Here is a 14,453-nt window from a genome sequence, read left to right as displayed (position 1 = left end):
CAGCGCCATAAGCGGCTTTACTCTCTTTTGGTTTCGCTTTCTGTGCATTGGTGATGCGGTCGTTTCGATCACAACCCCTGTTCTAGTACACCCTACTTTCGTCTTTGAGTGTTCAAAGGTGAATGCATAAAGGACCATGTGACTTTACGCCTTTGTCTGCATCCTTTCGCGCTAAAAACAGTTGAATTGTGTTATCGTACCAATAAGCCCGGTTATCTTAACGACCGGTGGTCATTAAGGGTAACTGACTGGATTCCAAGAGATGGCAAACGCGTGAGGGGGAGACAGAAAATTAGGTGGGTAGATGAGATTAAGAAGTTTGCAGGTATAACGTGGCAGCAGAAAGCACAGGACCGGGTTGATTGGCGGAACATGGGAGAGGTCTTTGCCCTCCAGTGGGCGTAGACAGGCTGATGACGACGACGACTAATAACCCCAACTTTAAGTACCCTAGAAACGTACTGTCTCGCTTTAATCATGAGAATCCGAATGCAAAATAAATAAATAAATAGACTACAATAATTCGGTGCATATGTAGCGCCTGCTAGGGTGACCGTGGCGCCAATACACGAGTATACAAGGAAAGTATAGGCGTTCGTTTTTGTGCCCAAGAGTGGTGCACCCTATGGTCTATCTCTCTTTTTTTTTTCGTTCAGAAAGAAATACTGTCTGAACTCGAAGTGCGGATGCTTTGTTAGCTTCCTTCCTTTTTTCTTTTTTTTTTTGGCATTGAATGCGCATGCGCTGAGAGTCGACACCGCGCAGCTGCGAATACACGACAGTGCTCTTCAAACGCATTGTGAGACATGGCTGAGGACAGAAACGGTCTAAACACGCCTCCTGCGCTCAGCAGCATCGACACATCCCCAGCCATTGAAAGTTCGGATGAGGATTCGCCTTTTCCGTTGGACCTTTATCGGTGAGGCTTTCTTTACGCCAAGAACTTCCTTGAATAACGCTACCCGTATCCACGACCTTAGGTACTGACCCGCCGTGTTAGCTTAGCACACAGGGTTTCGCACTGCTAAGGTCGAGGGCCCGGGTTCGATTCCCGGCCCAGGCGTCCGGATTTCGATGAGGACGAAATGCAAGGAACACCCGTCTGTTTAGATTTACGTGCATGTTAAAGAACTTCATGTGGTCTAAAGTAATCCGGTGAACCCCCCCCCCCCTCCCCAACCTGGTGTGCCGCATAATCATGCGGTGATTTTATCGTATGAAACCTAAACAATTAGTATTTACCTTGCGTACTGAGTACGGCATATTCAAATTACCTGGCACGGTAAAGCGAGCGTGTTGTAAGCCACTTCGTGGCCACTGAGCCCTTCTGCTCATTTCTACGCAGCCGAGATATTGCAGCACGAATAATCTCATGTGCTGCTGCGGAACTTAATTTCGTGCTACTGGCGCACATGATAAGGAAACCAAGGTAATTAGCTCAAATGTTTAAATTTAATGAAGTTTTCCTAAAATTGGGTGTCCCTTTGTTGGCCTTGAATACGTTTTCCTTAGGGCCATTTAAAAGACAGGATAAAAGAAGACAAGCAAGGGCATTCGCGACACCGACCTTGCGTCACGTCTTTTACCAGCGCTACGGACAACATATTCAAGAAGTGATATGAAAAAGACCCCTCTGCAACTGTCGTGAACTTTGTTTGGTTGATAAGGAAAATATTATTTTTTGTAGAAAAGTGTTCGAGCTGCAGGAACACAGCGGTACCGCCGTGGTATCTTGCCCGATAATGCGTGGCGCTGTTGTAAGCTCGATGATGCGGCTTCGATTCCTGGTAGCGGCGCTTGCAGTTCTACCGGGGACGAACCGCTTAACAGCCTTGCATTCACGTTCAAGTGCACTGTAAAGAACAACACCTGGTGGTGAAAATTTAGCCCGTGTCCCCCACTACGGCTTTTCGCATGACATGAAATGCAGGCAATTGATTTTCAAAAAGAAAAGGTGTGGGAAAGTAGTGATTATGCTCTCACAATAGCGTAATAAGCAGATCAAAATGATAGAACGAAAAAGACAAGCGCCGACACATTCAGCGCTAGTAATTGATGATGCATATCCTTCATGGCATTAATGCATGACCATAGACGTTATGCTCAGTGCGCTTTCACGTATTATACCACTGGGAATGCTGGCATGGGATATCATTGCTCCAGTATTCCACGTGCAGTGCCCAGACCACCGCACACTTCAAACCCCAATTCGCGCTTCCGTTCGGTGTCGCGGTAAAAACATGGTAGCAATACATGTGCTCAATTTAGGCGTTCTTTACTTACGTCGAAACTTGAGAAAATGCTGATTTGTCATTTTCATCGTGATCTGTTTCTTCAAAGTTATTCGGTCTGGGCAAATGGCGACGCGCTGCGTTTATTAAGCCCTCGTTTTGAAGCTGCAGTACCAGCCAACCAACACTCGCATCATTTAATTAACACACGTTTTGAAGTATAGGCTCAACTACCTAATGTGTGTACAAAAAATAACGAAATATTAAATAGTGATTGTGCCCAATGTCACGCGTGACTAGGACACGCTAAAGGGAAACCTGCTGCTCTCGCTTGAGCGCTTAAAATTTATCGCACTCGGGAGAAAACCCTCGTAATAATCTGAGCGCGAGTGATGCAAAACTTATCATTTCCTGGAAAACATCTTTACTCGATAGTATCCCGCATCCATCTTCATTTCTTTAACCGCCGTCCATGCGCGTTGATCTGCTTAAAAGGGTTCTGGTGCGACGTTTCTTCAAAGGTGACAACACAGCCTTTCATTAAATGTGCTCCAGCCCAAACGTCAGAACAAAAAAAATGGCAATAGCAAAAAAAACCGAGTGTGCAGAACACATCTGGCGCGCAGATGGCGCTCTTGAAATTTGGGTATTTGGCATAAGGTAGTGCAGTGTTCGCAACGATGTCCACCGCTAGCCTTAGGAGTTGTTCCCACACGACGCTGGCGCCTGAGTGTGGGTGCCGCCTGTCGCCAGTGGAGGGTTTCTGGAGTTATCCTTGCAATATGGCGGGTAATGGCTATTTATAGACTATTTTACGTAAGACATGAGGGCGTCGCCACCTTGGGCTGTTAAACGAATGTTTTGTTACTTTTATTTCGCGACGCGAATTGATAAGGTAGGAAACGTCGAATGCGCCAACCCAACCGCTATCACGTGCATACGCCAACTGTGGCACTGTTCCTTTATTTTGCTGAACATACGAAGCAATAAAGTTAACAGTCTAATGTGGCAGCACCGAAGCCCATCAGTAAAATAGTCTATAGCTCTTATACTAAATTGAAATTGTTTTTGTGGGCCCATCATTTCAGCGAAACCGACAGATGTTATTAGACCTTCTACAGGTCTTCAGCTATCACACAGTAAGTAAAACCGCAATTTCATTCCGTGTTGAGCGAAATCGACAGATGTTACCAGACCTTCAACAGGTCTTATCCTATCACACAGAAAGAAAAACCGCAATTTCATTCCGTGTTTTCATTCTATCTCGTTATCGTACTTGTTCGCACACCTGTTAAACAGCGTAGTGGTAATTTTCCAAATGATGCTTCACGCGTTTTCTATTTGGTGCTGCGCCAATTCCAAAGCAGTGCCTGCGACCCTGCTTGTTCAACAATGGTGCACCGAATTCCTTCTTCAAGGGCTTAATTTAAGCTCAGCTGTGACTAAGCTGGCGCTTGTCAGAACACCCACAAACCATCTTCTGAACCTTTTCTTTCTTTGTATATTTAAGCAATCCTACACAGCGTCTTTCCGTGAAGTGTAACTATTGCAACCCATAAGGTCGCTGTTGCACAATATTGCCTAAAAGTTGAAAAAGGGTATTGTGTCATTTCTGTTATGACGCCTCGTCGACGCATGCCTTAATGTTTGCTTTAAAGTTAGCATGCTCTACATGTGTGTACACTGGCCCGATAGCTAACGCTGTCTAAGCTATGCTGACAGCATAACATGAGCGGAGGCTAACACGAAGTTCATCGATGGTTACTGTAAGGGAAGGGACACATCTCTAATGCCACATTTAAATCTCCCTACAAGACTACGCATGAATCTGCTGTTTGATAATAATGTGTAGAGATCATCTTTGGTGCCATTGTGTGTTCACAAAGTGTTATAGCGCTCCTGTAGCACAGGGTAGTAGGCTTAGCATTCCTTAATGTTAGACAATTCCTGACACTTAGCTCCGTATTCAGTTTATCCCCAGCTTTAACCGCTCCTCAAGCCAGCCTTCCGTTATGACATGTTGTGCAAGTTTACTTCTTTAAAAATTGGCAGCGTATGTGCGTGCTTCGCAGCAAATGTTGTTGAAAGACGATAGTCTTCTGCCGGCCGTACTACATGAACCCTGGTCTCATCCGCAGCCACCCGTGATGCTGTTCCCAGGGTCACTGCCAAGCGGCAGCAACATATCGTCGGCAGAGGGCTTTTTCGTGCATAGCGTCGCATTTTCAGCGCAGCCTAAGAAACACTACGGCCTTCAGAATTACGTATCTATGCATTTTCTAGTAAAGGAACACACCACCTAATATCTACGTATTGATGCTGCGTCTCAGATATGCGTAATATTTGCTTTTTGATCGACAATGTCCACAAGTTTGAACGCAACTACCAGTTCAAGATGACTGGGCGTTCAGCAAGTGCATAAACTTTGGTCGGGTGGCCGAATCGTATGACAGACAGACATACAGACCAAAAACTCTGCATTCAAGTGTCCCAAGAAAGACTGTCGTCTTTAAAAACGTCGCAGTTTCACCATAAGGGCGATGCTGCAAATGCGATGGCAACACGTTGGAATGTTACACGAAGTAAGGCGAGAAGCCAACTCATTTAGGATCCCATCTGGCGCAACTATACAAAACGCTGGCGCAAGGGAATTCGTCTGCTCCAGTCAGCGAAGTCGTTTTCATGCTGTATGTCGCTTCAGCGCAATGTAGGAGGTGAGAGCATAACACGCACAAAGGTATAAGCCGTCTATTAATCCGTAGAGTAACGCACGTGACCACGCCCTTTTCATCAGAGTTCGCAGTTGGTGCACGAGCGATGCCTCCCCCCACCGCCACCCTTTCCTGCTCCTTCGCCCGACGGAGCCGGCCGGCGCGTTTCATCTCTGATTGAGCCGCGTACATCTGCAGCCTTCTCAAGCTTTTCCGCGCCTAGGGAACATACGACGCGCGGGCCGATCTTATCGATCCGGACTTTAGGGAGAACATGACAGCGATGGCAAAAATGCGCCTCGAGAACCCATATAATTGCTATCGCAATACAATTTCAACGATTGTGATGCTGAATCGTAGCAGGCGCTTCGCGATGAAAATTCATTTATTGCAAAGTGCTATTTACCATTCTTTCGATGATCACGCGTTGACGCAATCACTATCGGTTGAATTCTCGTGGACTTCCCGGGTTCGTCAATTCAGTATATGGGGGAGAGTCTGCCACCTTGAGATGTACTCGCTGTATTCTTGCGAGCCTTTTTTTTTGTGCGTGGCATGATTAGTCTTTTGGAAGCATATCGCAATGAAAGGGTTGATAGCGGCGCTTGGGAACGCTCGCTTTGTGATAGGCACTCCTGCGAGTGGACCTGCGAGTGTTCCATCCCACCAGCTTGTTGACATGTTTAGTGTTAACGCTCATCGAGTGGTGTGTCATCTGTGGCGTTGTTCAGGATTCGAAAGCCATGGTAAGATACAAAGGCAACGGCTGCTGCGATAATAGCTACCCTAATACGACTAGCGTTCGTTCGTTCATGACCTTATCAAGTTTTTATTGTTGTAAAAGTAGCGTTACTGCCAATACTACAACATTCCGACGGAAAAATGTTTCCCTAACTACCCCACTGCTGGAGGTGCACCTTGAGATAGTAGGTTCTAATGTTGTCTACCTTCCCACGTTTTCTATATGTATAAGAAAATAACCAATAAATCTTCCGCCGGCAGGACTTCTGATGGAACTTGGAATGTCGATTGGACCCTGCAAGACAGCCTGGCCTTCAGCACACCCTGGTACTATGGTACGTCAGATTATTTGGACTGCTTTAGTTAAACAAGTGAACAGAACTGCCATTGCAAATGCTTGACTGTGTGAATATGTTTTCCTAGGGCATTTTAGAGCATGCCAGTGCGTTGTTTACATGATATCAAATTGTACATTATGAATATGAGTACATAACTAGGTAGAAGAAAAGTGGCACGGTTTTTCACGCATTCGCCTAAGACCATTTTAAGCCTATCGATTGCATTGGTAATTGGTACCTTCCCCCCCCCCCCCCCCCCCGAGAGCTTTCTGCACCAAACGTGTTTCAGCGCTGCCTCTGGGATTGGAGGCATTCCAAGCTTTCAGTACCTCACTTTTTTGGCACTGCGTCTGTGATACGCCCACCTTTGATCAAGTAACGATGTCGTGGGATGACGTCATCATGTGACGTCATGTCATTATGCCATGATGAAGTGATCGCGAGGTCATGGTTATGTCGGAAATTTTGGCGATCTCTAACGACATGATGGCGTTACAGGGTGATGTCATCATGCCCTCACAGGTCGCCAAACGTTCGCGACGCGATTTTGACGCCAATATGTGACGGCAAATTTAGTCACGCGATGATGATTTTTTACAGCACTCTTGTTGGCATCGCGGGTGACTTTTCGTGTTCGATGAGGCATATCTAAGCCTTTCGCTTTAGTAGGTACTTCCGGAGGCGTAAGTAAGTACTTCCTGCGGGACACCGTGCAAAACGTGTTTGCCACTCTTTCCTTAGCACCGGATGTTCATGCCCCGTTAACTTGTGTCACTTTACTTGGTCAGTCAGCACCTTCGCTTTCAGGGCACAGCGACACGACCGACAACGCAAGCATGGCCTTCCAGCCTCCGATGTCGAGCGCCAGCGTCGTTGATTTCATACCCAGCACAAGCCATGGTGTCAAGCAGGAAACGCCAGATCTGCCAGGAAACGACGATAGGTGAGCGTCAATTTCACAAAAAAAGAGTTCCAAGGAATTTAGCTGCTCGCAGAGGCTGAACAGAACAGAGCTGTACTGAGGGCACTGACATAAAATATGTTCAATGGTTTCGTCATTACCGCAATGGTCACATGCAGCACTGTCTGTCATTGCGATGCAGCAAGCAAAGGCGTTCGTAAAAGACACCCCAAGCCACATGCGGCAGAGGAGGGTCGTCTCGGATCGGGGTAGGCCAGATGGAATAGTGAGTCGTAGGCATGGATCCAGGCGGTGAAGACGGGTGTGGAGAAAACCGGGCGTGTTCCACATAGACCATGCGACATCATGCGCAAGCGTATTGATCTTTGCTGCTGCGTCGCTTCTTGATAGTGGTATAGGTTCCATCACGCCATTTTCGTGAACATTCTTAGCTGCATCGTCGGCATGCTCGTTACCGATGATGCCGCAGTGGCCTGGTAACCACTGAAAAGTTACAGCATGTCCTTCGTCTATTAGTTAATGGTGCAGTTGTCTTATTTCCAGCACAAATTGGTCTTGAGCCCCACGACGTAGAGCAGTTCGAAGACATTGCAGAGCTGGTTTAGAGTCAGTAAAAATGCTCCATTTTTGTGGTGCTCCTCCATAAATTCTGCGGAGTGCGCTGCGGAGTGCCGCGAGCTCCACGGCTGTCGATGTTGTCTAGCGTGACGATCGAAACTGGATGTTTTCGGCTCTTGCTGGGAAGATCACAGCTCCTGCAGATCCTCCAACAGTTGTCGAGCCATCCGTGTAAAGTTTAACATGATCATTGTATTCTTCTTGCAGCATGAGTAGAGTCATCTGCTTCAAAGCTGGCGATGAGAGCTCCGCCTTCTTGCGAATCCCCGGCACTGTCAAGCGTAGTTTTGGTCGGTCCAAGCATAGTTTCCTAAAATTAACTAGAGGGGACTCTGGCGCTGCGATCGTTCAGCTACCATGGGAATGATGGGTAGCACACAAATCTGCCTTGTCTTCGTGCTTGCGGCTTCAAACGCTTTGTTTATTGCTGTGTTTTGGCGTTCGTTTCCGATAAAAGAACAGACCGTTGCGAACTTTGTGACCAGATTTGAATTAGTGAGCCTAAAAAAGTTAAAGTGGTGAAGTGGAACTGCTGACTTTTGCTGAACTTTGTTTTGCGACAAAGCGAATGCAGGCGACACGCAGCCAAACGGAGCCAAAAGAACGAAGTTTAGACAAATTTGTGAACTACCCATCATTCCCATGCTGGCTGCAGCTTCATGCGTTGCAGCTCCCATAGACACTAGCGTGTCTATGGGAGCTGCAACGTGTCTATGACACACCTCTAGTAAGTACTGTAGGAAACTCTATGGGTCCAAGCACCAAGTGGGCGTTAGAATCCGTCCGGAGGCATGTAGGCTGTTGGAAGGCACTCTCGGTAAGTCAATATTCTCTTACAGAAGGAGGCACTTGATCGATCTTCTGGAAGCGAAGCGAAGGGGTGGGCAGGGGCGCTAGCAAGGTGCCTAATGTGAGCTCTAAGCACCTCCAATGTAATGTGCACTGTGGGCGGATGAACTTTGGCAATTGCGATGGTTGCGGCTGTTGATGTGCAGCGTGGTAATCCAAGACAAACTCTCAGTGCCTAGCCTTGGGCGCTTTTGATGGTACATATACTGCTTTTGCAAGCGTTCGTCAGAACCGGAAAGCTATGCCGCAGGTACCCCAGGAACAGCGTTTTGTATAACTGCAACATCGCGTGCACTGATGTGCCCCACGTTTTTCCTCCAAGTGTAAAGAGGTTTATTGGGCGAGCCGAACGAACGGGTGGTAGCTCGGAAAAGTACGCAGGTAGAACAAGATGGTGGTGTTCCAACGCCGATTTCGTGCCTTTCTCTCGCGATGATTATAGCTGAGCCCGTGTCTTCAATGTCTTCCTTTCTTCATTATAATTTCCCCCGTCGAGAAAGATGAAGCTACCTTGGCGATCTAACAGGTGGGAACAAGCGGGTCGAAGTACGGCTTGAGGCGTTCTACGTGAACGATATCACGTCCACGCCGGCGACGGTCGCTGGGCGGCGTAAGAGGTTCAATGGCATAGTTGACGGGTGAAGTACGCTCGACCACGCGGTTGGGACCATGATAATTTGAGAGCAGTTTGGGAGACAAACCAGGAGTGGACGGCGGTACATGCAGCCACACAAGTGCTCCAGGAGCGAACGTTGCGGCAGGAGGATGATTGTCATCGCGGGTCTCTTTCTGGCGCCGTTGGTCGGCCGTAGTAAACTGTTTGGCTAGTCTGCGGCACTCTTCAGCGTAACGGGCGGCGTCCGACACGGGTGTGCACTCGGAGGCGTCTGGTGAGTATGGCAGCAAAGTGTCGATAGTGTGTGACGGCTGGCGACCGTAAAGAAGGAAGAATGGGGAAAACCCAGTTGTGACTTGCGTAGCGGTGTTATACGCGTATGTCGCAAATGGAAAAACGAGGTCCCAGTTTGTTTGATCAGATGCAACATGCGTTGCAAGCATGTCACCCAGAGTCCGATTAAACCGCTCAGTCAAACCGTTTGTCTGAGGGTGGTAGGCTGTACTCGTCCGGTGTACAATGTGGCACTGGTGGAGAAGTGCTTGGATTACATCGGAGAGAAATACCCGCCCACGGTCACTCAGGAGTTCGCGAGGAGGACCGTGACGAAGCACAAATCGATTGAGAATAAAAGATGCGACGTCCTGTGCTGTCGCTGTGGGAAGAGCAGCGGTTTCGGCGTACCGTGTAAGGTGGTCCACGGCAACCATAGCCCATCGGTTGCCTGCCATTGTCAATGGCAATGGTCCATAAAGGTCAATTCCAACGCGGTCAAATGGACGGCCTAGGCACGGAAGTGGCTGTGATGAATCTGCTGCAGGATGTGGTGGTTTTTTCCGCCGCTGACACTCGTGGCAGCCGCGAACGAACTGGCGGACGAAGCTGAACATTCCGCGCCAGTAGTACCTTTTCCGTAGACGTTCGTAGGTCTTGAAGACGCCGGCGTGAGCACATTGCGGGTCGGAATGAAAGGACGCGCAGATTGTAGAGCGCAGCGTTCGGGGAATAACTAGGAGCCACTTCCTACCATCGGGTGAGTAGTTACGCCGGTAAAAAAGGCCATCCCGAATGCTAAAGTGTGGTGCCTGGCGTCGCAGTGTTCGAGTGGTCCGAAGCGTGGGTGCCTCACATAAAACGTCAAGAAGCGAAGCTATCCATGGGTCTTTGCGTTGTGCAGAAGAGACGGTGTCCACGTCAAGAGCTGAAAACGTGGGGTCTATAGTGGAAATGGATGAAGACTCTGTGGATAATGGGGACCGCGACAGTGCATCAGCGTCGGCATGCTTGCGGCCGGAACGCTATATAACGCGGATGTCATATTCTTGAAGCCGAAGAGCCCAACGGGCAAGACGACCTGATGGATCCTTTAGCGAAGACAACCAGCAGAACGCGTGGTGGTCCGTAACGACATCAAACGTACGGCCATAAAGGTATGGGCGGAACTTGACAAGCGCCCAAACTATCGCCAAGCATTCTTTCTCGGTGACGCTATAGTTCGACTCAGCCTTGGTGAGGGTTCTGCTGGCGTATGCGACGACATACTCGGCGAACCCATGCTTTCGTTGTGCGAGAACCACACCGAGGCCGACACCGCTGGCGTCAGTGTGAACCTCAGTGACCGCTGTAGGATCGTAGTGCCGTAATATAGGTGGTGATGTGAGGAGACGACGGAGTGTGGAGAATGCATGGTCACACTCGGAAGACCATGACGAAATATCGGTGGCGCTGCTTAAAAGTTGGGTCAGAGGCGCAATAATAGAGGCGAAGTTGCGCAAAAACCGGCGAAAGTAGGAGCATAACCCGACGAAGCTCCGTAACTGCTTCACAATCGTCGGTTTGGGGAAGTCGGCGACAGCACGTGGTTTGGCCGGGTCTGGAAGTATACCGTCCTTTGATACGACGTGACCGAGAATCGTAAGTTCCTGTGCAGCGAAGCGGCACTTCTTGAGATTGAGTTGGAGCTGCGCATTCTTCAGACACGTCAGGACGTGTTTCAAGCGTTCGAGATGTGTTGCGAAATCTGGCGCAAAGACAACAATATCGTCGAGGTAGCAGAGACAGATCTGCCACTTCAAACTCCGTAAAACCGAGTCCATCATGCGCTCGAGGGTGGCAGGCGCATCGCAGAGGCCGAAGGGCATGACATTAAATTCATATAGACCGTCGGGTGTCACAAAGGCTGTCTTTGGACGATCAGCATCTGCTAGGGGCACCTGCCAATACCCAGAACACAAATCTAACGATGAAAAAAACTCGGCGCCTTGTAAACTATCAAGGGCATCGTCAATCCTGGGCAAAGGGTACACGTCTTTTCGAGTGATCTTGTTTAGGCGCCGGTAATCCATGCAGAAGCGAATCGAACCATCCTTTTTTTAACTAGAACGACAGGTGATGCCCATGGACTTTGTAATGGGCGAATAACGTCGCGTTGAAGCATATCGTCAACCTGTTCGCTAATAACTTGGCGTTCCGCCGCGGAAACACGGTATGGTCTTTGTCGCACAGGCGTGTGGGAGCCGGTGTCGATGTAATGAAGAATGGTAGAAGTTCGGCCAAGGGCAGGTTGAGCAACATCGAAAGAATCGCGGAATCGGTGCAGTAGCTGGAGAAGATCAGATCGTTCAGATGGCGACAGTCCATCTGCGATCGACGAATCGAATAGTTCGGAAGCTGGTACATCATAGGTGTTAAGTTCACTGATGGCGTCGAGGTCGCTACGAGATGAATCATGCTGCACAGTAAAAATTTCTTCCTTATCAATGGGCTGCACGCATCCAAGAGATTCACCCTTAAACAGGTTGATGGGATACGGAAGGTGATTAGTGAGGCAGAGAGCACTGGTTCCATTCGAAATTGAAATTGTCGAATAAGGCAGAAGTGGTTTCCGACTAAGCAAGAGGCTCGATGGTTCAAAGAATGCAGCTCCATCACACACGCAGTTGCAAAACACAGGGAGCAAAACAGCTGCTGTCGGGGGATTTCGACGTCTTCTTGGACGACTAGCTTGTGTGCGGCTTGATCATTGTGGCCGTAGGGCTGGTCGCACAGTGGGAAGAGTTCAAGTGCGGATCTGGCACAATCGATAACAGCCTGATTGCGCGATAGAAAATCCCAGCCAAGTATGATATCGTGAGAGCAGGAGGAAAGGACGATAAACTCAACAATGTAGGGGTCCTCCGCGCTGATGAGTCGGGCAGTGCAGGCGGCTATAGGCCGAACAGGTTCTCCATTTGCGGTACGTAAAGACATCGCATCAAGAGGCGTGGTCACTTTTCGAAGCTTGCGACATAGTTTAGCGTCTATAACGGAAACGGCAGCACCGGTATCGACAAGAGCATATGTATGGGTGCCTTCTACAAAAACTTCAACAATATTCGACGGCAAAGTTCGAGGACTTGAGCATTTCGACAGCGCAGTTCTTGCCTCCTGAACTGCGGTGGCTAGTTTCCCTCATTTTCAGGTGCTGGTCGACGACGCATGGGTGACACGGAGCGGCGACGGGGTGAAGGTGCGCGACGAGACGTAGGTTCCAGATATTCACGTGAAGACGTGCTTGAGTGAGCATCCGAACTGTCAAAGCAAGAGCGGGGACGATCCATGTAGTTGTTCTGTGAACGGGTGTCTGTGTATCCCGGCACTCGACGTCGGCAGTGTCGGGCGACATGGCCAGGGCCGCCGCATGCAAAACAGATCGGCCGGTTATCGCGCGTTCGCCAGGGATTTGTAGCGATAGGAGCACCCCATGTGACAGGTGGAGGAGTCGAGGCCACGGCTTGTGGCACTCCATGGAATGGTGGGGGCTGTTGCTGTTGTAGATGCTGCCGCTTTACTGCCTCAGCATAAGTAAGAGGTGCGGCGACAGGGTGCTGCTGAATGGGTGCCGGCAGGGCCTCCGAAATCTGTTCTTGAATGACGTGTCAGAGCACGGGAGCCAACGGGGTCGGTTGCCGCAGTTGCTGCTGCTGTGGGAACTCTTGGCGCTGAGCAAACGGCAGGAGTGAAAGCTGACGTGCCACCTCCTCACGCACAAAGTCCTTCATTTGTGCGAGAAGGTATGAGTGGTCAGGTACGACGTCCAGTGCAGCGAGCGGTTGGTTAGCCTGAGATGAACGTCGGGTGAGAGCTCGTTGCCTTCTCAATTCGTCGTAGCTCTGGCACAAAGTTACCACTTCGGACACCGTACCAGGAGACTTTGCAAGGAGCATTTGAAAGACATCGTCGTCGACACCCTTCATAATGTGCTGTATCTTCGCACTTTCGCTCATTGAAGCATCGACGCGCCTGCAGAGATCGATTATGTCTTCGATGTAAGCGGTAAACGTTTCACCTGGTTCTTGTGCCCGAGTACGCAGCCGTTGTTTTGCGCGTCTTCCGCACGGCAGGGCGACCGAAAACTGCGGATATTGCCTCCTTGAAAGCGGACCAGTTCTCGAACTCGGACTCGTGGTTAGTATACCATAGCTTCGCCACGTTAGCCAGGTAAAAGTTCACGATGCCTAATTTAGCAGCGTCATCCCACCTGTTGGGTCCACTAACTTTTTCGAAGGACGACAGCCAGTCCTCGACGTCCTGATCTTCCGTTCCCGCAAATATCGGGGGGTCTCGCTGGCGAACCGAGCCGGGGCAAACGGCGGCCGCGAGAGGTGGTGCCTGTTGGGAAGCGTCGACTTGCATGGTCGGCTGCAATGTGCGGGATCGTAGTTCCAGGGTGCAGGCGATGTGGGTACCCCGCACGATCCACCAAATGTAAAGAGGTTTATTGGGCGAGCCGAACGAACGGGTGGTAGCTCGGAAAAGTACGCAGGTAGAACAAGATGGTGGTGTTCCAACGCCGATCTCGTGCCTTTCTCCCGCGATGATGATAGCTGAGCTCGTGTCTTCAATGTCTTCCTTTCTTCATTATACGAGGAACTTGAAAAGTTGTGCGATGGCCGTTACGCGCTTCCTTACACCAGCAGAGATTTTGATCGATCGTGACCCCCAAAAGCCTGTGCGTCCTGGCATAGCAGACATTGTGTCCATCATATTCCACAAATGTCCGAAAATCATCAAAAATAAGCGGGGAAACGGAATGGCTGCTCGCTGCCTTGGTAATTACATCTTCTGTAGCAGCAGACATCATACCATGACAAGGGACATCAATTAGGGTAGTAATATCAATAAATCAATTAACTGTTTTCATTAGTGGAGACAGGAGGTCGGGTTCAAACGGGAGAGCTGAAGTCCTCCCTGCGAAGCACCTATTGTTTCAAGATTACGAAAAAGTTGTAATTGTGCCTATTCTTTGATAACCACAAAGTGCGTGCCCGTTATGTTACTTACCTGTTTCCTCTGTTAGATCATTTCAAATGTATTACGCTGTACGTCTAGGTGTTTCTTATATTTACGAGCGTTCTGCCCCCCCCCCCTCCTCCCGTCCGCTCTATT

At 49.3% G+C, this 14,453-nt stretch overlaps 1 protein-coding gene across 2 annotated transcripts in view; it reads left to right on the top strand.

Annotated features, from left to right (window-relative positions):
- Nucleotides 1–733: 733 nt before the first annotated feature.
- The window catches only part of LOC119405216 (zinc finger protein 768-like), a 29,784-nt gene continuing 16,064 nt past the window's right edge, over nucleotides 734–14,453 (top strand). For both annotated transcript variants that reach the window (XM_049419233.1, XM_049419234.1), the window contains exons 1-3: nucleotides 734–919; nucleotides 5,945–6,018; nucleotides 6,829–6,964. In XM_049419233.1, the coding sequence (XP_049275190.1) occupies nucleotides 807–919; nucleotides 5,945–6,018; nucleotides 6,829–6,964 (323 nt within the window). In that variant the 5' untranslated portion in view covers nucleotides 734–806. The remainder of the gene's footprint in view (nucleotides 920–5,944; nucleotides 6,019–6,828; nucleotides 6,965–14,453) is intronic.

The sequence above is a fragment of the Rhipicephalus sanguineus genome, chromosome 9, assembly GCF_013339695.2.
Source record: "Rhipicephalus sanguineus isolate Rsan-2018 chromosome 9, BIME_Rsan_1.4, whole genome shotgun sequence".
Lineage (NCBI taxonomy): Eukaryota > Metazoa > Arthropoda > Arachnida > Ixodida > Ixodidae > Rhipicephalus > Rhipicephalus sanguineus.
The sequence above is the reverse complement of the archived record's forward strand: the minus strand, read 5'-3'. Positions and strand labels throughout refer to the sequence as shown.